Source organism: Elephas maximus, chromosome 7, assembly GCF_024166365.1.
Source record: "Elephas maximus indicus isolate mEleMax1 chromosome 7, mEleMax1 primary haplotype, whole genome shotgun sequence".
In the NCBI taxonomy this organism is placed as follows: Eukaryota; Metazoa; Chordata; class Mammalia; order Proboscidea; family Elephantidae; genus Elephas; species Elephas maximus.
The window spans coordinates 86,569,364-86,596,493 of NC_064825.1; the positions used below are offsets into that span (position 1 = coordinate 86,569,364).

The following is a 27,130-nucleotide window of genomic DNA, read 5'->3' on the forward strand; positions in this document are numbered from 1 at the left end:
GGAAAATTGTGCTTCATCAGGTTTGCGGTATAATTATGATTTACTGAACTAAATATTAGAGAACTTAAAAAATCAGTACTTGCTTCTTTTGTATATAAATGCAAATCAATGAAATTATCAATATTTTTATTCAGCTGAACTGAGAAAGGCCACTTCTTGCTCAATGGATGATGGCATTTGAGCAGATACCAAGAAAGGATTGGTACAGCATTCTGGGCGCACACCCATCTGCAAGTGTGTCAGACTTGAAACAAAAGTATCAAAAACTCATTTTGATGGTAAGTGTTTTCTCTTACATCATGGGGAAAAAATCAGTTTGTGAATGTTACCAGAAATTTGAGTTTCCCCAAAATGAAAATATGATATCACTGGCAGGGCTTAAGGTATAATTTGGTTTAATTTAAAATTTCAGTAATAATGAAAAAAAAAAAAAAAACTTGATTTGAGGGGGAATAGCATCTTGGTTGGAACAGGGGCACTGAGTCAAGGCTGATCAAGTTCAGATCCTGACTCCACTAGTAACTAGCCGTGAGAATGTGGACAAGTTTCTTTCCCTTCTCTGTGCTTCAGTTTTTTTTTTTATGCAAAATTCCCTGAAGTATTGTTGAGTGTTTAAATGAAATAATCCATGTAAAATGCTTGGAAGAGTGGCAGTGTTATCATCCAGTAGCCACTAGCCACATGTAGCTATGGAGCACTTGAAATGTGACTAGTCCAAATTGAGATGTGTTCTAAGTATAAAATATACACTTGATTTTGGAGATTCAATATAAAGAAAAGGTGTAAAATAATTGCAGTAATTTTTAATGTTGGTTCCATTTTGAAATGATAATATTTTGGATATGCTTTTTTTACATATCATGCATAATATATATATCTGCATACAAAATGAAATATATTATCAAAATTAATTTTAGGTTTATTTTTAACATTACATATGTGGCTTGCATTTATAGCTCGCATTATGTTTCTTTTGGATAGTGCTGATTGAGGCCATTTGTACACTGTTTTTCAGCTAAGTCCTTTCTTTTTCTTAAATAAGTTGTATTTATAAATATATAGTACTTTTCTAAACTGTTATTTTTCTCAACCCGTATTTTAATGTTACTTTCTTAAGCCAATGTCTGTACCTCTATAATGATAGCTGGTTAACTCAGTTTCCAAAGAGTAGAAAACCATTGCTTGTATAGCATTAGTTGTTTCTCTAGTTTATACCAAAATCTCTGAGACTTTGCCATAACTATGAATGTTTAGATGTTTCACCATCAGGAGCGTATTGATATTCCTGCCTTAGGCAGTAAGTTGAACTAATTACTCTTAAAGTTTTTTCTATCTCAGAGTTTTTAAGATTTCTGTCAGTAAAATGAAGTAGATTTTATTGGTAGTTTTCCTAATATTAAATCATTCTTGTACCTTAGTTAACTGGGGTATGAGCCTGGAGAAGTAGCCTGGGTCTGAAACATGCAGGGCCTTGTAGACCATTTCGCTAATTTGTCTTTTACTTAAAGACAAGGAGAAGCCATCGACAATATTATTGCAGTTGTCATATAGCAAAGTGGATGAACCATTTTACAGATGCGCTGGCAGTGTATGAAAGGGTTCCAGTTGCTCCACATCCTCATCAATATTTGCTGCTATTACTGTATTTCATTTCAGCAATTTCAGTTCTTGGCCCTTTGACATTTTAGGTGGGATAATTCTTTGTTGTGTGAAATTGTCCTGTGTACTCTAGGATGTATAGTGGTATCCCTGGCCTCTACCCACTAGATGCCACTAAAAACTCATCGCAGTTGAGTCGATTCTGACTCATAACGACCCTGTAGGATGGAGCAGAACTGCCTCACAGGGTTTCCAAGGCTGGGTTTGAACCACTGACTTTTCAATAAGTAGCTAAGCGTTTCACCACTGTGCCATCAGGGCTCCTCTGGATGCCAGTGTTGTTAGGTGCTGTTGAGTCGGTTCTGACTCACAGGGACTCTGTGTACAACAGTATGAGACACTGCCCTGTCCTGCGCCATCCTCACAATTGTTGTGTTTGAGTCCGTTGTTGCAGCCGCTGTGTCAATCCATCTTGTTGAATGTCTTCCTCTTTTTCACTGACCTGCTACTTTACCAAGCATGATGCCCTTCTCAAGGGACTGATCCCTCCTGATAACTTGTCCAGAGTATGTGAAACATAGTCTCACCATTGTTGCCTCTGAGGAGCATTCAAGCTGTACCTCTTCCAAGGCAGATTTGTTCATTCTTTTGGCAGTCCATAGTATATTCAATGTTCTTTGCCAACACCATACTTCAAAAAAGCATCAATTCTTCCGTCCTCCTTATTCATTGTCGACCTTTCTCGAGCATATGAGGCGGTTGAAGATACCATGGCTTGGGTCAGGCGCACCTTAGTCTTCAAGGTGACATCTTCACTTTTTAACACTTTAAAGAGGTTTTTTGTAGCACGTTTACCCAGTACAATATATCATTTGATTTCTTGACTGCAGCTTCCATGGGTATTGATTGTGGATCTGAGTAAAATGAAATCCTTGGCAACTTCAATCTTTTCTCCGTTTATTGTGATGTTGTTTATTGTAGCTTGATATCAGTCCCAAAGTCAGGTGATCTCTCTAATTTTGTACTTCTTTTCAAGTTTATTTTGGTTATTCTAAGTTGCTTGCATTTCCATAGAAATTTTAGAATTAATTTGTCAATTTCTACTTTTAAAAAATCCTGCTTTAATTTTAATTGGGATTGCATTGACTGTATATCCATTTGGCACAGTGAACATACTAACAATATTGAGTCTCGTACTCAATGAACATGTTATATCTCTCCATTTACTCGAGTCTTCTTTAATTTCTCTCAGCAGTATTTTATAATTTTCAACGTAGAGGTCATACACGTTTCATTAGATTTATTCCTAGATATTTGATGTTTTTTGATTCTGTTTTTAAAAATCCGGTCTGACAATCTCTGCCTTTTTATTTGAGTGCTTAGTTCATTTACACTTAATGTAGTTTATTAACAATGTTTGGGATTAAATCTACAATTGTTTAATATTTGTTCTGCCTACTCTTTCTCTGTTCCTTTTTATCATCTTTTGGGTGAATCAAGTATTTATTAGTTATCCATTTTATTTCCTGTGTTGGGTTTTTAATTATGCCTTTTTGTGTGCTTTTTAATGATTGTTCTAGAGATTATAATATGCATCTTTAAGTTATCATGGTTTGCCTTCAAAAAATATGCTATCAGTTCACAGTGTTAACAACCTTCTTACTGTCCTCTTCCCTTTTGCATTTGCTTCCGTGTATTTTACATCATGCTGTTAAAAACCCTACAGTATATGTAAATATGTAATATTCTTTTTTAAAAATAATATTGTATATTATTTAATATACAAGTTTACACAGCAGATTAGGTTCCCATTCAACAATTTTTATACAAATTGTTCAGTGGCATTGGTTGTAGTCTTCATAATGTGTGAACATTCTCATTGTTTCTGTTCTGGTGGTTCCCATTTCCAGCAATCTAGTTATCATGCCCCCTTATCTTTTCATCTCTCTTTTTTTGTTTTGAAGTAATCGTTAATCATTTGTTCTCATATAGATGATTTTTTAAGGGAGTGCCATATCAATATTCTTTTAAAGAGATTTATTGATCTGTGTGTATCAGAATAATTTTTTTTAAGGCCTTTATAGATTCTGCTATGTTTACCCTTCCTGATGTTTTCCATTCCTTCCTATAGAAGGTTTCTATCTGGTATTATTTCTCTTTGGCCTGTAGCATTTCTCACTTTCATTTTTGAAAGATACTCTTTTATTCTCACTAAATAAATGGTCATCCTTCTTAGCAGCAGTTACATTCTTTTTTTTTACAAGTTTGTCACACTTTTCCTTGATAAATATTTTTTAATTGTCTTCCAGGACATGATAATTTCCCAGTGTACGTACTGAAACTGTCTCTGAAAAGTAGCAAGCACTCATAAATATTTGTTGAATGATTTAACTGTATGAATGTAGTTTATTTTATACTGTAATCTCTGTTGACAATTTTGTATGTTTAATGTTTAAGAGCACTGCCTTATTTCTGTTCTTCTGTGGCCTCCTGTTACTGTCGAAAAACAAAAACCAAACCAAACCTGTTGCTGTCAAGTCAATTCTGACTCATAGCAACCCTATAGGACAGATTAGAACTGTCCCATAGGGTTTCCAAGGAGCGCCCGGTGGATTTGAACTGTTAACCTTTTGGTTAGCAGCCAAGCTCTTAAGCAGCTGTGCCACCAAGGCTCTGTTACTGTTTTAGGGATACAAAGTCTTTCTGAGGTTGTTGATGTTTCTTTAAGTTTTCTTCTTTTTCCACTTTTATTTCTCTTCCCTCTCAGTTCCTCCTCTTCTCCCTGCTTTTTGTTATAGGGTCTTTTTTCACAAATTTGGTGATCCTTGATTGTCACGTGTTGATATTTAAGAATGAAATGTTACAAGCTAATTTGAAAGTTCATATGCATGGCTGGGGATGCATGGATGTTCCTGGAAGAGCATCAGGTAAGGTCCATCATTTTGTTGCATGGCCCCAAATATCAACATCTGAATCCGTTTCCCAGAGAGTAATTCTCTAGTCTCTTGTGTATGAAGACAGGAACTTTTGGCTCACTGCACAGTTTGTCAGCTTTCACTTTATCCCTTTGTTTTCAGTGCACCTTTCTACCCTGTCTGTCAGTGTGGTGGTTAATGTCCCCAAATCTAGAACCTTTCTGGTTCTGCCTCCCAACACAATAAACCTCTAGCTTTCTGCTGCACTAAAAGGGAGTAGATGTCTGACTTTGTGGTGTGGGAAGGAGATCTTTTTGAAGCCTCAAGCAGTCTTCCTGTTGTTCAGTCCTGTCCCTCAACCCCATTATCAAAGGACCCTTCAGTTCCTCAGATTTTCTGCCTCATCATTTATCAGCATACTTCTTGTTAGTCTCTATCCCTTTAGGCCTTGGCTTCAGTTTTCTCAGGTAGGCTGAATTGGTTATCATTTATTCATCAGTTTTCCATCTCTCCAAACTTTGGTGTCTCTTACCTGCTTTTTGTCTCCTCTCATATTATGTTTGTTCTTGTCTATGCCTTCTTTTTTATTATTCCTTTGTTGTCATTTTAGTGGAGTTTTTGGGGGGAACAGGGATAAATATGTATATATATTTGCTGTTTAACCAGAAGTACTGAACTATTTTCAGTTCTGTTTAGGGGCTGGATGCCCTTCCTTGGACATGTGCCTTTTCAATTTCTGCTGTCTCTCCTTGGTCCATTGTGTCCCATCTCCTAACCCATCTGGCTAACTTTTACTCCTTGTTTTAAAATCAGCTGAGTTGTAACTCACTCGTACTCTGCTCACCTTATGTCTTCTCTTCGTGAGTACCTTTACATGGTAGTAGTGCATTTAGTGCTATTTCTGCAGAACAGAGAGGTATAGCTGTCAGATAAGGAGATTGAGGGTAGGTGGAGGTTTGAAGTTTTTTTCCCCTGATTTTCTCTTAGAAGATGGAAGAGACTCAAGCATGTTTAAATTCTTTGGAAAGTGGCCAGGAGAAAGTTTGGGGTTGAAGTTCAAGGAGAGAGAGAACGATTGCCTGCCGGAAGGTAAAAGCAGATGGTATCTCAAGCATAGATAGAAGGATTAGCTTTATGTGAGAGAAGAGAAGAACCTGTCTCCATTGTTACAGGATGTAAGAAAGAAATGATGGGTGAAAGAGCTGGTTCATTTGTCTATTTGGTGGCAGGAAGTTGATGAGCTCTCATTTGGTGGCTTCTCTCTTTCTCTGTGAAGTAGGAGACAAGGTACCTGTTGAGAGACTGAGTGAGAGACAAAAGTGAAGCAGCAAATTACAGGAGATTTTTAACTAGCATAATTCTGGGAGGGCCCCCTGTAAGTAGCTGTGATACAGCAAGAACTCTCAACAACTGGACAGCTGCACCAAAAGCTATAAGGAGGCACCGAAACAATCAGCCTAGTGTTTTGGCCTCGTTTAACCTGTCGATAGTTGCTATATTAAAGCTTAGCATGATAATTTACATTCATAATCATGGCCATGAGTTAAATTACTTTCAGTATATTCTGGTTAAAGTAAAAAAGTATGTAGTAGTAAGCATATAATTAGTAGCACACATTGTATGTTATGGTTTACACATGCTTTTACATCTTGTTTTTTATATTTTCAGCAGTCCTGTAAGATAGGTAACGTTATCCTTATGTTTGCAGTTGAGAAAACCAAGGCTTAGTTACAGTTAACTGGTTTTTCTGAAACAAACAGTTAGTAGAGGATCAAATCTGGGCTTGATCATATATCCTCCAACTCTAGACTCTCTTTCATTACATCATATGTCTGCTCATAATTGCTCTCCATAAGGATTTATAGTTGTTTAAAGGCATAATTTTCAGTTTTCTGGATTTCCATGGAATATCTCACTCAAGCCTGTTTTACCTAGGACTAGTATTGCCACTCCTACTCTTTTTTGGTAGTTGCTTGATATATTTTTTTCCATCCTTTGATTTTTAATAAATTTTCATCTTTGTTTCTAAGGAGTGTCTCTTGTAGTCAGCATATTGATGGATCCTGTTTTCTAATCTATCGTGTCACTCTGTGTTTCTTTATGGGTACATTTAGGCCATTTACATTCAGTGTAATTGATAGGTGTGAGTTTATTGCTGTTATTTTGTAGTGCTTTTTTTTGTGGTGCTAACATTTTCTTTGTTCCTCTTACTCTCCTGTGCTGAGTTCATTTCGTTTGTGGATTTCTTTTTCGTTTCTTTTGTTTTTGTAGATTTTGTTTTTATTGAGACTTTATGTTTTTCTTCTTTATGTTGATAAGTACATTTGTTAACTTTCTTTGTGGTTACCTTGAGATTTACCCTTCTCTTCCTAGGTTTGAACCAGTCTATTATTACTTGCTATTGCCTTGGCTTCCTTTCCTACACCGTTTATTCTCTCTTTTATTGTTCTGACATTGTTATCATTTACAGATTAACCTCTCTGGTTCCCTGTTGAAATCCTTTTGGTTTTGGATGGTCCTTGAGAGTTCATTTTCTGAGTTGGTATCTGGCTGGTACAATCTTGTGTCCTAGATTCAGGCTGTGGCCTGATGTTGTTTGTTCTCAGACCGAAGGACTCCCTTTAATAATCCTTTTAGATTTGGTTTGGTTTTGACAAAACAGATTAATTTCTGTTAATCTGGAAATGTCCTAATTTCACCATCATATTTGAACGAAAATTTTGCAGGATACATTATTCTTGGTTGGCAGTTTTTTTCTTTCAAGGTTTTGTATGTCATCCCATTGCTTTCTTGCTTGCATGGTTTCTGCCGAATAATCAGAGTTTAGTCTTATTGTTTCTCCTCTGTATGTGACTTTTTGTTTTTCTCAAGCTGTTCTCAGGATTTTTTCTTTGTCTTTGGTTTTGGTGAGTGTGAATATGATATGCCTTGGTGTTTTTCTTTTGGGGTCTATCCTAGGTGAGATTCGTTAAGCTTCTTGAATGGTCAGCCTTTCATCATTCATGATATTAGAGAAATTTTCTGTCAGCAGTTCTTCGATGATCCTCTCGGTGTTTTCCAATTTTTCTCCCTGTTTTAGAACTCCGATCACTCACAGATTTTTACTTTTGATTGTCTCCCACGTAATTCTCAGGGTTTCCTTATATTTCTTCATTCTTTTTTCTAATTTTCCTCAAACAGTTGTATCCAGGTGTTTGTCTTCATTTCACTGATCCTGTCTTGTATCATTTCAGGCCTGCTCCTCAGCCCTCCTCTGACACTGTCCATTTCTGAAATCTTGTTGTTAATCTTTTGGATTACTAATTGTTATTTTTGTATGATTTCTAGTTATGAATTTATTTTGGCATTTTGTTCCTGTATTATTTTCCTGAAATTCTTCCATTTTTTGGTCTGTATTTTCCATGAATTTGTCTATTTTTTCCTCATTTTTGTCTGCTTTTTGCTTCAACTCTTAGATGGCTCTGAATATTAGATATTTGAATTTCCTGTCAGGTAATTCTAGTGCTTTTTTGTCTACTGGAAAGTCATCTGGTATTTTACTTTGGATGCCTACTGGAACTATCCTGTCCTGTTTTTTTTAATATGTTTTGATTTTGTCTGCTGTCTTCAGGACATTCGGTAGTTATTTTCTTCATTTCTTGATTGCAGATTTGTTTTGTCCTGGTTTTGTTTTATTTGGTTATGTCTGAGCAAGTGGGCTGTGCCACCTCTGTTGTTTGCTCATCTGTAGCCGCGATACTTTTCACCTCCTTGTCCAATGGGTGGGGCCAGTCACTCAGCTTGGTGCACCAGGGCAGGTTCAGCTGAAGGGGAGGGGCTGGGATGGGTTGTTTGTGGCATGTACTAGGGCTGACAGGGCGGGCCAGGAATCAGTGCCAGGCAGGTTCTGGTAGGCCGTGCCTGTGCAGGTGCTGTGTCTCCTCCTGGGAACTTCACGAAGCTGCTTTCTCGTACTTCCTGTCTGCCAATTTGCAACAGGGGGCGGGGGGCGAATCCAAGCGGCACAGACGCTGCACTTCCCGGTCGGCTGAGCCACCCAGCCAGCTGGGAAGTTGTACGTAGAGCAGCGGGGAGAGGATGAGGGGTGGGGAAGCATGTATCGCTGGTTACCACTCTGTCTCCTTTTGGGAGCCTCGTGGAGCTGCTTTCTTGTGCTCCCTCTCAGCCAGTCTCCAACAGGAGTCCAAGGTGGTGAATCCGCCCTGTGTTAGCTGATAAGGAAACTTGGCACGTATCTCTCCTTGCCCTCACTCCTCTGTCAGTTTCTTATTCCATTTGGTGTTTGGCTGAGTTCTTTATCTTTTCATTTGGTACTTTGGATTCCAAGAATGATGTTTGTCTCTGTTTTACTTAGCTTTTTGGATCTTTGCCGTGGAGGGATGGCGTGGTGCTTCTGTCTGTGGCACCATGTTGGCTGGAAGTCCCTTATTCTTTTTATGTAAGTTTAGACTTTCGGATAGAGTTAGGAAAGAGAAAATATAAGGGAATACCATGTTATTTATCACGTTTAACCAAGAAAAATAAACACATTGCTGTCCAGTCAAATTCCCACTCATAGGGACTGTAGTTAGATTTTTTAAAAAACAGGCTTCTAAATTTCATATTCTTGTTTCCCAGTTTGAATTACCATATTTTCTTGGTCTTTGTTTTTCAACTCTCTGTCACAAAACAGTTGGAAAACAAAATTACATTTGACTAATACCATTCCGTATCTAATTTTGTAAAAAGGCACATTTATTACGTATACTTTCCCAAGTTCAGAAGATTTTTAACACCTCCTACATAATTAGTTGTTGGGATAAAATATTGCCAAATCGTAGGCTGCAAAGTTTACAGTCTATGCTGATTTAGTAAATACTGTTTGCTTATTTTAATTTTTGTAAATATAGTTCTTACTTAGGGTCTTGATTCTGAAAAAAATTCTTAATGACTAATTGAGATATTTTAGAATGCTTTAAAGATGAATATAAAGGGCAGAATTAGCGTGAAAGGTATTTATTTCACGTACCGTAAAGTCTATTGCCTAATAATTTATTATATAAGAATAAAAGTAATGAAATCAATATTTTCCAGCAATATTTTCCTAATAGGAGCTTACTCATAAAAGTGCATTGCTTTTCTTTTCTCCATGGAATTTTTTCTTTTTCAAATATTTTATTGTTTTAGGCCAAAGTTTACACAGCAAGTTAGGTTCCCATTTAACAATTTTTGTGTACATTGTTCTATGACACTGGGTATAGTTTTCACCATGTGTCAGCATTCTTATTATTTGCATTCTGTTTCTATTTATCTAGCTTTCCTGTACCTCCTTGCCTTCTTTTTTTTTTTTTGCTTTTGGGTAAATGTTGACTATTTGGTGTCATATTGTTTAAGGGAGCACATTCCTCATTGGGTGAAATTGTTTATAAGCCAATCTATTATTTGCCTGAAAGAAGACCTCCAGGATTGGCTTCAGTTCCAAGTTAAAAAGGTATCTTAAGGTGAGAGTCTTGAGGGTTTCTCTTATCAGTCCAATAAGTCTCATCTTTTTTAGTTTTCTGCTATAACAATTTAAACAACCCACTGCTTTGAAATGGTCCAGAGTCCAGAATGGTTAATTTTATTATTCATATATTTTTGGCAGTTATGCATGTAAAAATTGCTATTTACTGAGAATAAAGCTTCCCCCCAAAAGCTTTGTCAAATTGAAAATTGGGGGTCTTTTTCCATTGATGCTGATAATATCACAGGATACCTTTCAACTGGAAAAGAATTGTTGTGTTGGAAAATTATATACTGCTGTTACAATATGTTCCATAATCTTAAAGAAAATCCATGTAATTTGAGGCAGGAGTGTGCAGGATGCTCTTATTCTTAATGTTGAAAGGGTATAAAATGCCACTTAATACTTACGTGAGCATTCAGAGAGTCTCTTCTAGCTATAAGTGGTTATATGGAGATTAGCATTAAGCTAGGTTTATAATATATTTTAGTGGCTTGAAAAAGAACATAGAGTACCCGTGCTGTAGTTGGAGGACGATTACCCCATCAGAAAAGAAGGGAGCTAGGAACGATTCTTTAAACAGGTCTTTCAACTGTATTACAAAGCGAAGTGATCTTGATTACAGGAAAGGTACTTAGGTATTAAAAGAAATTTTGTGAAAAAAATCTGGAAATGTTGTAAGTAAAAATCGGAAGGGAATAACTTGTACTGAACTTTATAATTTTTGCTAATGTGATTAACTGTTCAGCTATTGTCTAGGTGACTTATAGAATACAAGGTATTTAAGAATAAATTACTTAGGTATCTAATGGAGATGCTATTATAAACTATTCTTTTTCATGATAAAAGTGGTAGGAGCAAGACATTTTAAATGAATGCTTAAGTGATAATTTTAGCAAATACATAGCACTCTTCCTGTCTTATGTGTAGTTGCTCATTTAACCCTTTGAGGTAAGATACAAACTATTATCTCTAACATGCAGATATGGAAACTGAGGCTCAGACATTGAGTAACATGGGTCCTTGTGTGGTACACATGGTTAATGCACTTGGCTGCGAACCAGAAGGTTAACGGTTCAAGTGCACTCAAAGGTACCTTGAAAGAAAAGCTTTACAACCTACCTCCGAAAACTTAGCCATTGAAAACCTTATGGAGCACAGTTCTACTCTGACACGAGTGGTGTCACCATGAGTCAGAATCAAGTCAGTGGCAATTGGTTTTTACTGTGGTTAGTGGCACGAAATTATGACTCGGTCTAAATATACTGTGGAAATTAGGTAAATTAAGGCAGGCAGGCAGTTAAATTTCTAGTGTTTTTTTTTGTCTTGTTTTGCTTTTCTTTTTTTAAATCTTTCTACTGCATGTATGTAATAATAATATATCTTTAGAGAAAAGGCAGCATTTATATTAAAGGTACACAATAGTGAAAGGTTAAAAGTGTGGGCTCTGTAGTCAAATTCCTGGGTTTGAATTCTGACTTTGTCACATATTAGCTGTGTGACTGTGAACAAGCAGCTTAACTTCTGGGTTTGTTTCCTTATCTGCAGAATAGGTATGATTCATTCATTTATTCATAGTAGGTATTTATTGAACATCTATTATGTGTCAATCCTATTCTGGGTATATAATAGCTAAATACCTATCTCGTAAGGTAGTTACAAGGATTTAAATAGTATACATATAAAGCATTTAAAACAATGCTTGGCACATAGTAAATCCTCAGTTGTTATTTTACAGTTGCATCTTAATAATTCAGCATTAGACTGTTGGGTAAGTAGATTTTTGTTTAGCTGAAGATTGACAGTTTCCTGTCTTTTCAACACAGTGAGGTGCTAAACGCCATACATTTGGCATTGCCTCCATGAGACTATGGCTCTGGGGGAGGTGAGAGTGATATAGTGTGGTAAGGCATTGCACCAAGAAACTGAAAAGGAGTGGCCTGAGATAATAGAAGTCAAACCAGGAAAGTATGGTGTCACCAAAGTCAAGGAGAAGAGACAGTGTGGCCAACAATTGCAAATATCGTTAGAGGGGCCAAAGGAAGCCTGCTGACTGAAAGAGGCCGTTGGGCCTAGTGACTAAAAACCTCGGCAGCCCTGGAGAGCTAAGCAGCACAGAGTAGCAGCTGAAGTAGGACAGAACTTGGAGTCTCTCTTACAGGGCAAATAGGACCACCTGTATCCCTTGGGGTCTGTGATTTGATTAACAGCCTTGGCTGAATGATTTAAAAATTGAAAACAATTGAGTGGACCAGCCCACTGTTTAAGTGATTGCATAATTATACTAAGTGCATTATTATTAGTAGAAATGAGTGAAAATTATACCAGAAACATAGTGGAAGGTACAAAAAGTGTTGGTGTGGTACTGTGATCGCGTGGATTCTTACCATGCCTTACTATTAATTAATGAAATTTAGTCCTCCCAATTTCTCAGGGATATAAAAATATCTTCTTTAAGAAGTTCATCTTCCCTCACCCTCCCCATTTCTACTAAAATTGCTGGGCCAACAAATTTGTGTCTTAAATTGCATAAACTCAATGGGCCACAGTTTTTTCCATCTATAAAAATGAGGTGCTTATACTGCATTACTTTCTAAAGCCAGCTCTAGAATTTATCTTTTTTCCCCCTCTTATTATATCCTCATTTGTCATATAGCTGAGCCCCAAGTCTGAAAAATTTTTGCCTAGTTTACCATCCTGGAAGTACAGGCAGTCCTTGGGTTGTGAACATCCAACTTATGTACAACCCGTAGTTACAAACCAACCCCCAAAAAGCCTATTACATTAAAAATTCAAGGTAGATACATCAGTGGTTCATAATAACAAACAGGCGTTCCTTTGCAATGCACATCAAAACATTATTACCATATTATCATGTTAATGATGTTTTAGTGTATCTGGAGGTGTTTAGTGTTTTTTATGCAAAGAAAGGTACACTATATACTATATACTAAAACTACATTGGATTTGAACCATACCTAATCTTGCGATTCACATGCGAATTTGACTTAAAAGACAGATTTAGGAACAGAACTTGTTCGTAATCTGGGGTCTGCCTGTAACTTTCTATTGGTGATCCAAAATTGTTGACTCATAATGTGTCCACTGTACACAAGGTAGTGTGAATTGACCTGTCTCCAGTTGGTTATGGGTTTAAGATAAATACTTCCTTTATAGGCTTGCCTAAAATTCCACCACTTATACTCCTAAAGTTTAATCTGAATATAAATGCTACACAGTTTGCTTTTACAGAAAGTGAAAGAATCTCAAAATAAATCTCTAATTATAATTTGACTTGTCTAGCATTTTTTAGCAGATAGGAAGTCCATGTGAAGAGATGGTTTAGGGCATTGTTAATTTATCACATTGTCTGGCTTAAAAGAATCATAGAATTTCAGAGAATCTAGCTAAAAGAATTATAGAATGTCAGAATGCAAAGGAACCTCTATTGCAGAAGGCGGTATGATTGGAAGAATGGAAGTACTGAGTACAGAAAGATAAATGCTAAATGTTCAGAATCAAACGATGTGACTAAAGCTACAGACCAAAAATCGTTTCAAAACTTGCGTAAAATACTAAACAAAAATTGAAGTAGGATAAGTGAATGTTTTGTTTTAAAACACATTTACATTTAAAATTTCCTTATGGTATGGTGTACATTATTTCCAATTATGCCAAAATACAGAAGACATTTTCCCAAGGCTTCCTAAAAGAATTAATATCTCACTTTTATCACAGCTTTGGAATTCTAGAAACTGGAGTCATTGTTCCACTTTTTCTTTTAATTATCTGTGTCAAATAACTAGAACTTAGTTATGTTTCTTATTAGGGTACATTTCTATTAGGCATTTTTAAAAAATCAACTTCATTAAGATACAATTTACATACAATAAAATGCACCTATTTTAGTAAAGTGCTATGAGTTTTGGGGAGCAAATGATTAAGCACTAGACTACTAGCCAGAATGGGGGTTTAGACCCACCCAGAGGAGCATCAGAAGTAACGCCCAGTGATCTACTTCTAAAAGGTCACAGCTTTGAAAACCCGATAGAGCAATTCTAGTCTATACACATGGGGTTCCCATGAGTTGGAATCGTTTTGATGGTAACTAACAACAATGAGTTTTTACTGTACATGCCTGTATAACCACCACCATCAAGATACAGAACATTTCCATCAACCCACAAATTTCCTTTGTGCTCCCCCTTCTTCCCTAGGTAACTGTAGATCTGCTTTCTGTCACTATAGATTTCTGTAGGCATTGTTTTAAGCTCTAAAAATACCTCGATGTTTATTTGGTCTTTAATGAACCAAATTAGGGAATATTTTTAAAGAGGGTTGAACTTATCCCTTCACCTACTCCTGAAGAATAAACCTTATTACAGCGTAGTACATAATATGCCTTCAACAAAAATGTGTAAGTCTAGTTAGTGCATTTGGGCTATGTTACATGTTGGTTGCATAGGTTTTATATAATTAAAAATAGTATCTGTCATCTTGCAAAGTAGTCATAAAACCGTGCCACCTGAGACATGAAACACCTTTAAAATTTGCCTTTAAGTAAATAATGAATTTTAGTTTATTAATTCCCCTTTACTTGTTAAGGTTATTTGTGTTTTGACTAAATTTTCCTTTATTTTCCAACTCATTTATACTTAATAAGTATAATAATTTATTTTGTATATATATGCATGAATTATTTTCTATGTCACATTTGCAATTAATGCTGTTGCTGCCCACGTTATCTACTAATTAAAGATCAAATAGATTCTTAAACTCAGTAATGGGATATAAAACCCCTTCTCATTCTGTTAGGCTTTTGAAATATTGACTGTAAATTGAGCATTATTCTTGGTACAGTGTGTGGGAAGATAACCTAGAAGACATGCCTTTTTCCCTGAAGCAACTTAAACTAGTCAGTACCTTTGGGCTATCTCAAAATGTTTAAAAATGTAAAATAAAATAGTCCTTGAAGGTATTTTTTTTTTTTTTGAAGGTAGTCCAAAATACTGTCTTTGAGAATTATATTTTTCAGATTAATCAAATGTATGGATTTATATCTATTTATGAAGACTGAAACAATCTGAAGTTGACTTTAGTAATTCAGGCACCCATTCACTCAACATTTGTTAGGGTCGTTATTGTGGTTGGATTAGTACCTACTATTTTTTTTTTTATATTCTAGGCGCTTCCTCTTAGGAGGAAGACACAAGTGTTTAAATACTTAGTATCTGTTGTGATAAATGCTATGTGTAGTATGTAAATTCTAAAATGGGTATCATAGGGAAATTCTGTAGCATGGTGATTAAGAGCTGACTTTGGATCACTTTGCCCCCCTGGCTTTGAATCTCACCTCAGCCAGTTACCGTCTCTGTGACCCTGGGAGAGTTATTTAACCTCTCTGGGCCTCAGTTTTCTGAGAAATAAAACAGAAGGGCTAAGGAGGAAGTTGGCCCTGTTCTTTTTGGCCTCTCAATGTGGGATGCAGTGCTGTTCTCCCTTTTCTGATATTCCTTGCGGGTTCAGTGATAATGTTAGTCCTTGACCCATGTGAACTGATGACAAAATAGAGCCACCGCATGTGAAGTGATTTGACCTGTGGCAATTTTCAAGCCAGTGTTTTGTCTACACCTGTCCTCAGAGGCTGTCCAGCTGTTACATTTCATTTTTAATAACTCAGCCAAGAGCGCAGAACATTTTTTGCTTTAGGTTTTCATAGTTGGTCTATAGATGTATTTTAGAGAGCTTTAAATAGTGTTTCAGAAGAGAATATTAGGATGACAAAGGACAAATTATCCTGTAGGTAAAGGAAAGTATCTGCAAAACAAAATGGGGAATATAAGTATAATTTGTAGTTTAGTAAGTTAAAGAATACCTTTCCTTAGGAAAGACGAATTAAGAGTCTTTAAAGTTACAAGACAGAAAAAAGACTTTTGAAAAAAACCTCAGTTACTGGAGAGGGGGCCAAGATGGCTGACTAGGTAGACGCTACCTCGGATCCCTCTTGCAACAAAGACTCGGAAAAACAAGTGAATCGAATACATACATGACAGTCTACGAACCCTGAACAACAAACACAGATTTAAAGAGTTGACCTGAGCGACGGGGACGGAGAACGAACAACTACAGGGAAGCAGGGACTATTTTCAGAGCCCGGAGCCAGCATCCCAGTCAGGTAACCTTGGTGCCAGGCTTAGGACTGGGTGCAGGGGAGCTGAACACAACATCTTGTGACGGCGCAAACACGGGGCGCAGCCCTACCCCCCTGAACTGACCTTGGGAGGGGGCCCAGCCGGTCAGCTCGGGGTGGCGTGGCGACGTGGCCGGGAGGAGAAGTCCCTGGGAGGCAGCGACTGGTTTTGGAGCCGGGAGTACAGAGTCCCAGACGGGGAGCCTTGGCGCGGGGCTTTGGACTGGGCACAGGGGAGCTGAGCACGGCATCCGGTCACAGCGAAAACACGGGGTGCAGCCCTACCGCCCTGAACTGACCCTGTTAGGGGGCCCAGCCTGTCCGCGCGGGTGGCGGAAGGAGAAGTCCCTGGGAAGCAGCGACTGATTTGGGAGCCGGGAGTGCAGCGTCCCAGCTGGGGAACTTTGACGCGGGGCTTTGGACTGGCAGCGGAGGAACTGACCGCGGCTTCTGCGGGCCAGACCCTCGGGGGCAATCTCTACACAGCCAGCACATATGGGCGACAGGCCCCTCAGGAATCTCAGATAAAATAGTCATCCCAAGCAAGATAAGCAACTTTGGCTATATTCCGGGGTGCTACTCTCTCCTGTTTTTCTGAACCCTCCACTCCCCTTCCTAGGTGGCTTCATTAACATTGGAATTTCCTGAGCCAGAGGGAGAACGGCTCCAGCTCCACAGCTTTTCTTTTCCCTTTTTTTTTTTGGTCTTTTCCTAACCCATTCTTCCGGCCTGAGAGAAGCAACCACAAAAAACCCAGGGACCAAAAATCCTTCCCTAATTGGACTAAAAACACAGAACCAGCTCCAGCCAAGCATATCTGATCCATATCTCGGGCTTTCATCCCTACAGGGAACAAGATGGCTACTATCGTGCAAAGGCATTTCTGATAGGGATCTGACTGCATTTTTTTTTTTTTGGATTTACGGGAAAAACAAGTGTCCCAGGTCTGATATCTCTGCTTATTCAACAGAGCCCTAACTAACCCACAACAGGGAACTGAGGGCTGAAGCTCCCCCCAGACCACCTAGCCTCTTGCCTTAGGGGTCTAAGGAGGGGGACACCTACCAATCTGTAGAGGTACTTACATTGGGGCCCTAAGATACAGCTGCAGAGCCCTCCCACCAAGGTGCTTTAGGAATAGAGACACACCTACCTCACTGACACTTGGGGGAAGCCTGTCAGCATCCTGCCCCCCCCAGAATGTGAACCCCAGCTGCTAATAGAATCTGGTGCACACAACTATCACCACTACTTCTCAAGGTGGATAGGTGTTAGGGTGCAGCACACACTTGATGACCCAAAATCAGATTCTTCTCAAGAATAGTGAATACACTCGGGCATATATATCTGGCAACAGCCCAAACCAGCTGATAATAGGTCAAAACTAAGTCAAGGGCTACAACAATCAAGACAGCACAATCTAGTAGCCCATCCACATATATTGAAAGAAAACAAAACAAGATAAGACTCAGTGAGCAAATATAGAATAAACCACTACAATATCTTAGTGATGGCTCAGAGACAGCAGTTGATATCAAACCACATAAAGAAGCAGACCATGACAGCTTCTATCACCCCCCAAACAAAAGAATCAAAATCTTTCCCAAATGAAGATACAATCCTGGAATTTATCAGATACAGAATATAAAAAACTAATTTACAGAATGCTTCAAGATATCAGGGATGACCTCAGAAATGAAATAAGGCAAACTGCAGAAAAAGCCAAGGAACACACTGATAAAACTGTTGAAGAACTCAAAAAGATTATTCAAGAACATAGTGGAAAAATTAATAAGTTGCCAGAATCCATAGAGAGACAGCATGCAGAAATCCAAAAGATTAACAATAAAATTACAGAATTAGACAACGCAATAGGAAGTCAGAGGAGCAGACTCGAGCAATTAGAATGCAGAGTGGGAAATCTGGAGGACCAGGGAATTAACACCAACATAGCTGAAAAAAAATCAGATAAAAGAATTAAAAAAAGTGAAGAAACACTAAGAATCATGTGGGACTCTATCAAGAAGGATAACTTGCGTGTGATTAGAGTCCCAGAACAGGGAGGGAGGACAGAAAACACAAATAGTTGAAGATCTGCTGACAGAAAACTTCCCTGACATCATGAAAGACGACAGGATATCTATCCAAGATGCTTATCGAACCCCATTTAAGATTGATCCAAAAAGAAAAACACCAAGATATATTATCATCAAACTTGCCAAAACCAAAGATAAAGAGAAAATTTTAAAAGCAGCCAGGGAGAAAAGAAAGGTCTCCTTCATGGGAGAATCAATAAGAATAAGTTCAGACTACTCAGCAGAAACCATGCAGGCAAGAAGGCAAAGGGATGACATATACAGAGCACTGAGGGAGAAAAACTGCCAGCCAAGGATCATGTATCCAGCAAAACTCTCTCTGAAATATGAAGGCAAAATTAAGATATTTACAGATAAACACAAGCTTAGAGAATTTGCAAAAAACAAACCAAAGCTACAAGAAATACTAAAGGAAATTGGTCAGAAAACCAATAATATCAGATACCAGCACAACACAAGGTCACAGAACAGAACATCCTGATATCAACTCAAATAGGGAAATCACAAAAACAAATTAAGATTAATTAAAAAAAAAAAATGCTCAAACCAGGGAATCATTGAAGTTAATATGTAAAAGATCACAATAATCAAAAAGAGGGACTAAATACAGGTGGCATAGAACTGCCATATGGAGAGGGATACAAGGCGATATAGGACAATACAAGTTAGGTTTTTACTTAGAAAAATAGGGGTAAATATTAAGGTAACCACAAAGATGTATAACAACTCCATAACTCAAAATAAAAACCAAGAAAAACACAATGACTCAGCAAACATAAAGTCAAATAGTATGAAAATGAGGATCTCACAATTTACAAAGAAAAATGTCTCAGCACAAAAAAGTAAGTGGAAAAAGGAAATTGTCAACAACACACATAAAAAGGCATCAAAATGACAACACTAAACACTTATCTATAATTACGCTGAATGTAAACGGACTAAATGCACCAATAAAGAGACAGAGAGTCTCAGACTGGATAAAGAAACATGATCCGTCTATATGCTGCCTACAAGAGACACACCTCAGACTTAGAGACACAAACAAACTAAAACTCAAAGGATGGAAAAAAATATATCAAGCAAACAATAAGCAAAAAAGAAGAGGAGTAGCAATATTAATTTCTGACAAAATAGACTTTAAACTTAAATCCACCACAAAGGATAAAGAAGGACTCTACATAATGATAAGAGGGACAATTGACCAGGAAGATATAACCATATTAAATGTTTATGCGCCCAATGACGGGGCTGCAAGATACATAAATCAAATTTTAACAGAACTGAAAAGTGAGATAGACACCTCCACAATTATAGTAGGAGACTTCAACACACCACTTTCGGAGAAGGACAGGACATCCAGTAAGAAGCTCAATAGAGACACGGAAGACCTACTTACAACAATCAACCAACTTGACCTCATTGACTTATACAGAACTCTCCACCCAACTGCTGCAAAGTACACTTTTTTTTTTTAGCGCACATGGAACATTCTCTAGAATAGACGACATATTAGGTCATAAAACAAACCTTTGCAGAATCCAAAACATCGAAATATTACAAAGCATCTTCTCAGCCCAGAAGGCCATAAAAGTGGAAATCAATAACAGAAAAATTAGGGAAAAGAAATCAAATACTTGGAAACTGAACAATACCCTCCTGAAAAAAGACTGGGTTATAGAAGACATTAAGGAGGGAATAAGGAAATTCATAGAATGCAACGACAATGAAAATACTTCCTATCAAAACCTCTGGGACACAGCAAAAGCAGTGCTCAGAGGCCAATTTATATCGATAAATGCACACATACAAAAAGAAGAAAGAGCCAAAATCAGAGAACTGTCCCTACAACTTGAACAAATAGAAAGTGAGCAACAAAAGAATCCATCAGGCACCAGAAGAAAACAAATAATAAAAATTAGAGCTGAACTAAATGAATTAGAGAACAGAAAAACAATTGAAAGAATTAACAAAGCCAAAAGCTGGTTCTTTGAAAAAATTAACAAAATTGATAAACCATTGGCTAGCCTGACTAAAGAAATACAGGAAAGGAAACAAATAATCCGAATAAGAAACGAGAAGGGCCACATCACACAGACCCAACTGAAATTCAAAGAATCATATCAGATTATTATGAAAAATTGTACTCTAACAAATTGGCAAACCTAGAAGAAATGGATGAATGCCTGGAAAAACACTACCTACCTAAACTACCAGAATCAGAAGTAGAACAACTAAATAGTCCCATAACAAAAAAAGAGATTGAAATGGTAATCAAAAAACTCCCAACAAAAAAAATCCCTGACCCGGATGGCTATACTGCAGAGTTCTACCAAACTTTCAGAGAAGAGTTAACACCACTACTTCTAAAGGTATTTCAAAGCATAGAAAATGACGGAATACTACCTAACTCATTCTATGAAGCCACCATCTCCCTGATACCAAAACCAGGTAAAGACATCACAAAAAAAGAAAATTACAGACCTATATCCCTCATGAACATAGATGCAAAAATCCTCAACAAAATTCTAGCCGATAGAATTCAACAACATATCCAAAAAATAATCCACCACGACCAACTGGGATTTATACCAGGTATGCAAGGCAGGTTTAATATTAGAAAAACCATTAATGTAATCCACCATATAAATAAAAGAAAAGACAAAAACCACATGATCTTATCAATTGATGCAGAAAAGGCATTTGACGAAGTCCAACACCCATTTATGATAAAAACTCTTACCAAAATAGGAATCGAAGGAGAATTCCTCAACATAATAAAGGGCTTCTATACAAAGCCAACAGCCAACATCACTCTAAATGGAGAGAGCCTGAAAGCATTTCCCTTGAGAACGGGAACCAGACAAGGATGCCCTTTATCACCGCTCTTATTCAACATTGTGCTAGAAGTCCTAGCCAGAGCAATTAGGCTAGGCAAAGAAATAAAGGGCATCCGGAGTGGCAAGGAGGAAGTCAAATTATCTCTATTTGCAGATGACATGATCTTATACACAGAAAACCCTAAGGAATCCTCCAGAAAACTACTGAAACTAATAGAAGAGTTTGGCAGAGTCTCAGGTTATAAGATAAACATAAAAAAATCACTTGGATTCCTCTACATCAACAAAAAGAACATTGAAGAGGAAATCACCAAATCAATACCATTCAGAGTAGCCCCCAAGAAGATAAAATACTTAGGAATAAATCTTACCAAAGGTGTAAAAGACCTATACAAAGAAAACTACAAAGCACTACTACAAGAAATGAAAAAGGACATACTTAAGGGGAAAAACATACCTTGCTCATGGATAAGAAGACTTAACATAGTAAAAATGTCTATTCTACCAAAAGCCATCTCTACGTACAATGCACTTCTGATCCAAATTCCAATGTCATTTCTTAATGTGATAGAGAAACAAAACATCCAACTTCATATGGAAGGGAAAGAAGCCCCGGATAAGCAAAGCACTACTGAAAAAGAAGAAGAAAGTGGGAGACCTCACTCTACCTGATTTCAGAACCTATTATACAGCCACAGTAGTCAAAACAGCCTGGTACTGGTACAACAACAGACACATAGACCAGTGGAACAGAATTGAGAACCCAGATATAAATCCATCAACATATGAGCAGCTGGTATTTGACAAAGGCCCAGTGTCAGTTAATTGGGGGAAAGATAGTCTTTTTAACAAATGGTGCTGGCATAACTGGATATCCATTTGCAAAAAAATGAAACAGGACCCATACCTCACACCATGCACAAAAACTAACTCCAAGTGGATCAAAGACCTAAACATAAAGACTAAAACGATAAAGATCATGGAAGAAAAAATAGGGACAACGTTAGGAGCCCTAATACAAGGCATAAACAGAATACAAAACATTACCAAAAATGACGAAGAGAAAGCAGATAACTGGGAGCTCCTAAAAATCAAACACCTATGCTCATCTAAAGACTTCACCAAAAGAGTAAAAAGACCACCTACAGACTGGGAAAGAATTTTCAGCTATGACATCTCCGACCAGCGCCTGATCTCTACAATCTATATGATTCTGTCAAAACTCAACCACAAAAAGACAACCCAACCAAGAAGTGGGCAAAGGATATGAACACACACTTCACTAAAGAAGATATTCAGGCAGCTAACAGATACATGAGAAAATGCTGTCGATCATTAGCCATTGGAGAAATGCACATTAAAACTACGATGAGATTCCATCTGACTCCAACAAGGCTGGCATTAATCCAAAAAACACAAAATAGTGAATGTTGGAGAGGCTGCGGAGAGATTGGAACTCTTATACACTGCTGGTGGGAATGTAAAATGGTACAACCACTTTGGAAATCTATCTGGCGTTATCTTAAACAGTTAGAAATAGAACTACCATACAAGCCAGAAATCCCACTCCTCGGAATATACCCTAGAGAAATAAGAGCCTTCACACAAACAGATATATGCACACCCATGTTTATTGCAGCTCTGTTTACAATAGCAAAAAGCTGGAAGCAACCAAGGTGTCCATCAACAGATGAATGGGTAAATAAATTGTGGTATATTCACACAATGGAATACTACGCATCGATAAAGAACAGTGACGAATCTCTGAAACATTTCATAACATGGAGGAACCTGGAAGGCGTTATGTTGAGCGAAATTAGAGGCAAAAGGACAAATATTGTATAAGACCACTATTATAAGATCTAGAGAAATAGTATAAACTGAGAAGAACACATACTTTTGTGGTTACGAGGGGGAGAGGGAGGGAGGGTGGGGGAGGGTTATTTACTGATTAGTTAGTAGATAAGAACTGCTTTAGGTGAAGGGAAGGACAATGCTCAATACATGGAAGGTCAGCTCAACTGGACTGGACCAAAAGCAAAGAAGTTTCCGGGATAAACTGAATGCTTCAAAGGTCAGCGGAGCAAGGGCAGGGGTTTGGGGACCATGGTTTAAGGGGACTTCTAAGTCAATTGGCAAAATAATTCTGTTATGAAAACATTCTGCATCCCACTTTGAAATGTGGCATCTGGGGTCTTAAATGCTAACAAGCTGCCATCTACGATGTATCAATTGGTTTCAACCCACCTGGAGCAAAGGAGAATGAAGAACACCAAGGTCACACGATAACTAAGAGCCCAAGAGACAGAAAGGGCCACATGAACCAGAGACCTATATCATCCTGAGACCAGAAGAACTAGTTGGTGCCCGGCCACAATGCATGACTGCCCTGACAGGGAGCACAACAGAGAACCCCTGAGGGAGCAGGAGATCAGTGGGATGCGCACCCCAAATTCTCACAAAAAGACCATACTTAATGGTCTGACTGAGACTAGAGGAATCCCAGTGGTCATGGTCCCCAAACCTTCTGTTGGCCCAGGACAGGAACCATTTCCAAAGGCAACTCATCAGACATGAAAGGGACTGGACAGTGGGTAGGAGAGAGATGCTGATGTAGAGTGAGCTAATTTTATCAGGTGGACACTTGAGACTGTGTTAGCATCTCCTGTCTGGAGGGGGGATGGGAGGATAGAGAGAGAGGGAAGCTGGCAAAATTGTGATGAAAGGAGAGACTGGAAGAGCTGAGTCATTAGGGGGAGAGCAAGTGGGAGTACGGAGTAAGGTGTATATAAACTTATATGTGACAGTCTGACTTGATTTGTAAACGTTCACTTGAAGCTCAATAAACTTAATAAAAAAAAAAAAAAAAAACCTGAGTTACCTAGTCTTTTAGTTTGGACATGACTGCTTCAAAATCACAATGACGCTTGTAATTAAAAAGAAAAAAAAAAAAAAAAACATTTAAAAATAATGTCCAGGTTATTCTGGAGTCTTAGCATTGAACTTTTTAAGAGTAAATGTTTATATGATCTTCAGGTGCTGAAATACATAACGGGAGCAGTTGACTGATGCATAATAAAAACTGCAAAAAGCAAATACTACTTACTGTATGTTTTGTTTCAACCATAATCTTCACAGCTTCGTGTAGCAGATATTAGAATCTGCTCTCGCAATGACCTTTTTGCTTCTAGAACTCCCTCAAACTCTGGTGACTATCTAGATAGCTCTAGCTGTTCCTTTCATGCCGTTTCATGCACGTCCTAGAGAGAGACAGCCTCTATGAGATAGATTGACAGTGGCTGCAACAATGGGCTCAAACATGGCAACAATTGTGAGGATGGTGTAAGACCGGGCAGTGTTTTATTCTGTTATACAAAGGGTCACTATGAGTCAAAACCCACTCAACGGCACCTAACATAACAACACTAGAGGAATGTGCCACAAAACCATCTGAAATAAATTATTTATTAGAAGATACCTCTTGGGGTTTTTTGGAGGGGGTATTAAATATCACTCATGATCCGCCTCTGGTCTCCCTGAGAGCGAAATAAAGTAAATCTTAAAGATTATCATTGAAAGAGTTGTTCCTTTTCCAAGTGAAATGAACGAACACTAAGGTCGCTAGAAATCTGAGGAAGTTGTTGAATTTTTTTCTTCGGTCTTTTGACAACATTGTAAGAAGGTGATAATAACAAAGTAATTCTAACAAGGCCTACTCCTAATATTTTTTAGGCTCAGGGAAGAAATGGAGGTCTACATAGGAAATGTTTAAACATTTGGAAGCTACAAATCATGCTAACACAATGTTAAATAATTACATTTTGTTATTCTACCACGAAAAATGTGCTTTCATGACAAATACACCTTTACATTGACCTAGAAGGCCAGGTTCAAATTTAGAATTTTTCAGGTTCCGTGCCAGAATGCAGCAGTACAGAGAAAGGCACTGCTTGTCCTGCCTCCCCTTCCCTTCCCATTCCTGGCCTGGGGCCTAGCCATAGTTAAGGACGCTTTGACTTGAGGCTATTTGGGCAAAGAATTTCTGTGTCCTGACTTCTTAGAGAAGGAGCCCTGATGGTGTAGTGTTAAGCGCTCATCTACTAACTGAAGGGTCGGCAGTTCAACCCACCAGCAGCTCTGTGGGAAAAAGATGTAATGGTCTGTTTCCATAAAGATTTCAGCCTTGGAAACTCTGTGGGGCAGTTCTGCTCTGTCCTGTAGGGTCACTATGAGTCAGAATTGACTCCATGACAAAGGGTTTGGTTTGCGTTAACCTCCTAGGAGTAAAGGCTAGAGCATAGTCTTGAAGGAGGGCAACATGGCCTAGAGTGGAGGGCACATAGTCACGAAGGAGTGACATGATGTCCTCATGATTGGGTCCTCTTGACCCTGAGGACATCATGGGGTGTGGCAGGAAAGAAGGGACAGAGAGAGCTCTCTAAAGGAGGTAGGGTATAAATTATTTGGAATACATATATTGGGAGTCCCTGCATGGTGCAAACATAATCCTCGGCTACTAACCAAAAGGTTGACAGCTCAAGTCCACATGGATGTTTGGGAAGAAAAACTTGGCAGTCTACTACCAAAAAATCAGCCACTGAAACTCTGTGGAACACAGTTATACACATAGGATGCCATGGGTCAGAACTGACTTGAAGGCAACTTTTTTTTTTTTTTTAAATATATAATATTATATTTGGGAACCCTGTGACATAGTGGTTAAGAGCCATGGCTGCTAACAAAAAGGTCAGCAGTTCAAATACACCAGGCGCTCCTTGGAAACCCTGTGGAGCAGCTCTTCTCTGTCCTTTAGAGTCACTATGAGTCAGAATCAACTCGACAGCAATGGGTTTGGTTTTTTATTATTATTATATTTATATTAGAGGGCTTGCTGTGACCCTCCTTTTCTACCACAACTAATTTTTTTTTTTAAAAGTTATATTGTGTTTAAATGTGTTCATTCACATTATGTCGTTTCATCTTTATAAAACCTTGGACTGATTATTAATTAAATGTTTATTGAGTGTCGTGTGTGTGCTAAGCGTTATGCTAGGTGCTGCAGGTACAGTGGTAAATGTGGTGGACAGAGGTCCTTACTGTAATGAATAGCGTATACTCTAGCATGCATTCTTTCCATTCTCCAGGTGAGAAAATTTTGTTCAGTTGAACAACTAGGGTTACATGGCTAGTGAGAACAGAGCCAGAGCAAGAACCCAGTTTTTCATATTTATTGATCAGTGCCTCTCCCAGTCTCTTACCCATCTTTAGCGCTCCACTTCCATTAACTTCTCTCACTCAGCCGGTAAAACGTCTTTCAAAAGATTCTCCCTTGGCCTTGGTTCTTCTGGCTGTCATTTCTCTCTTCTCCTTGCCAGATGTTAATTAACTACTATCAATTTGCTTCTCAGTCTGCTTTCCCTACTACTATTCTTCTAAATGGTGCCTACTAAGGTGCCCAGTGTCCCCTTCTTGCCAAATTCAGTGGATTTACTGTGACATTGGATACTGTTGACTGTACCATCCGCTTTGAAAAGCCTTCCTCCCTGGGCTTCTGTGGATCCGGCCTTTCCTGATTACCCTGTTGCCTGTCTAACCGCTGCTCTGTCTTCTTCTCTATCACATCTTCCTGTCTGGCTAAATGCTACTGTACTTTGGAATTTTGTCTGGCTCTCCTCATTTACCGCCAAATCGAGGCCCAGGTGCTTTTGAAAGTCTGATAAGCCCGCAATTGTTTGTAAAATTGTATGCATATTCCCTGACCCCGAGCTCCTTACCAGATTCTTAGAAAGATTCATAACTCAAAAATGTTGAGAAAGACTGCCGTCTTATATTGCTGTAGCTTTCTCTGCCGCACAGATTCATGTCCCCAGCTTCCTCCCTTGTCTGACTCCTGCCTTCCCCCTCAGCGTCCTTAGCATAGTTCCTCAGGAGTCCTGCAGTAGTGCAGCAGTTTCCTTATTGCCAGCCCCCCCGCCCCATTCTATTCTATCATCTGGTAGATATTTTTTGTT

At 38.3% G+C, this 27,130-nt stretch overlaps 1 protein-coding gene across 1 annotated transcript in view; it reads left to right on the forward strand.

The window, feature by feature from the left end:
- Positions 1-27,130, forward strand: part of DNAJC24 (DnaJ heat shock protein family (Hsp40) member C24) — a 56,789-nt gene that overhangs the window by 996 nt on the left and 28,663 nt on the right. The window contains exon 2 of the mRNA XM_049890832.1: positions 135-278. Coding sequence (XP_049746789.1) covers positions 168-278 — 111 coding nt within the window. The 5' untranslated portion in view covers positions 135-167. The remainder of the gene's footprint in view (positions 1-134; positions 279-27,130) is intronic.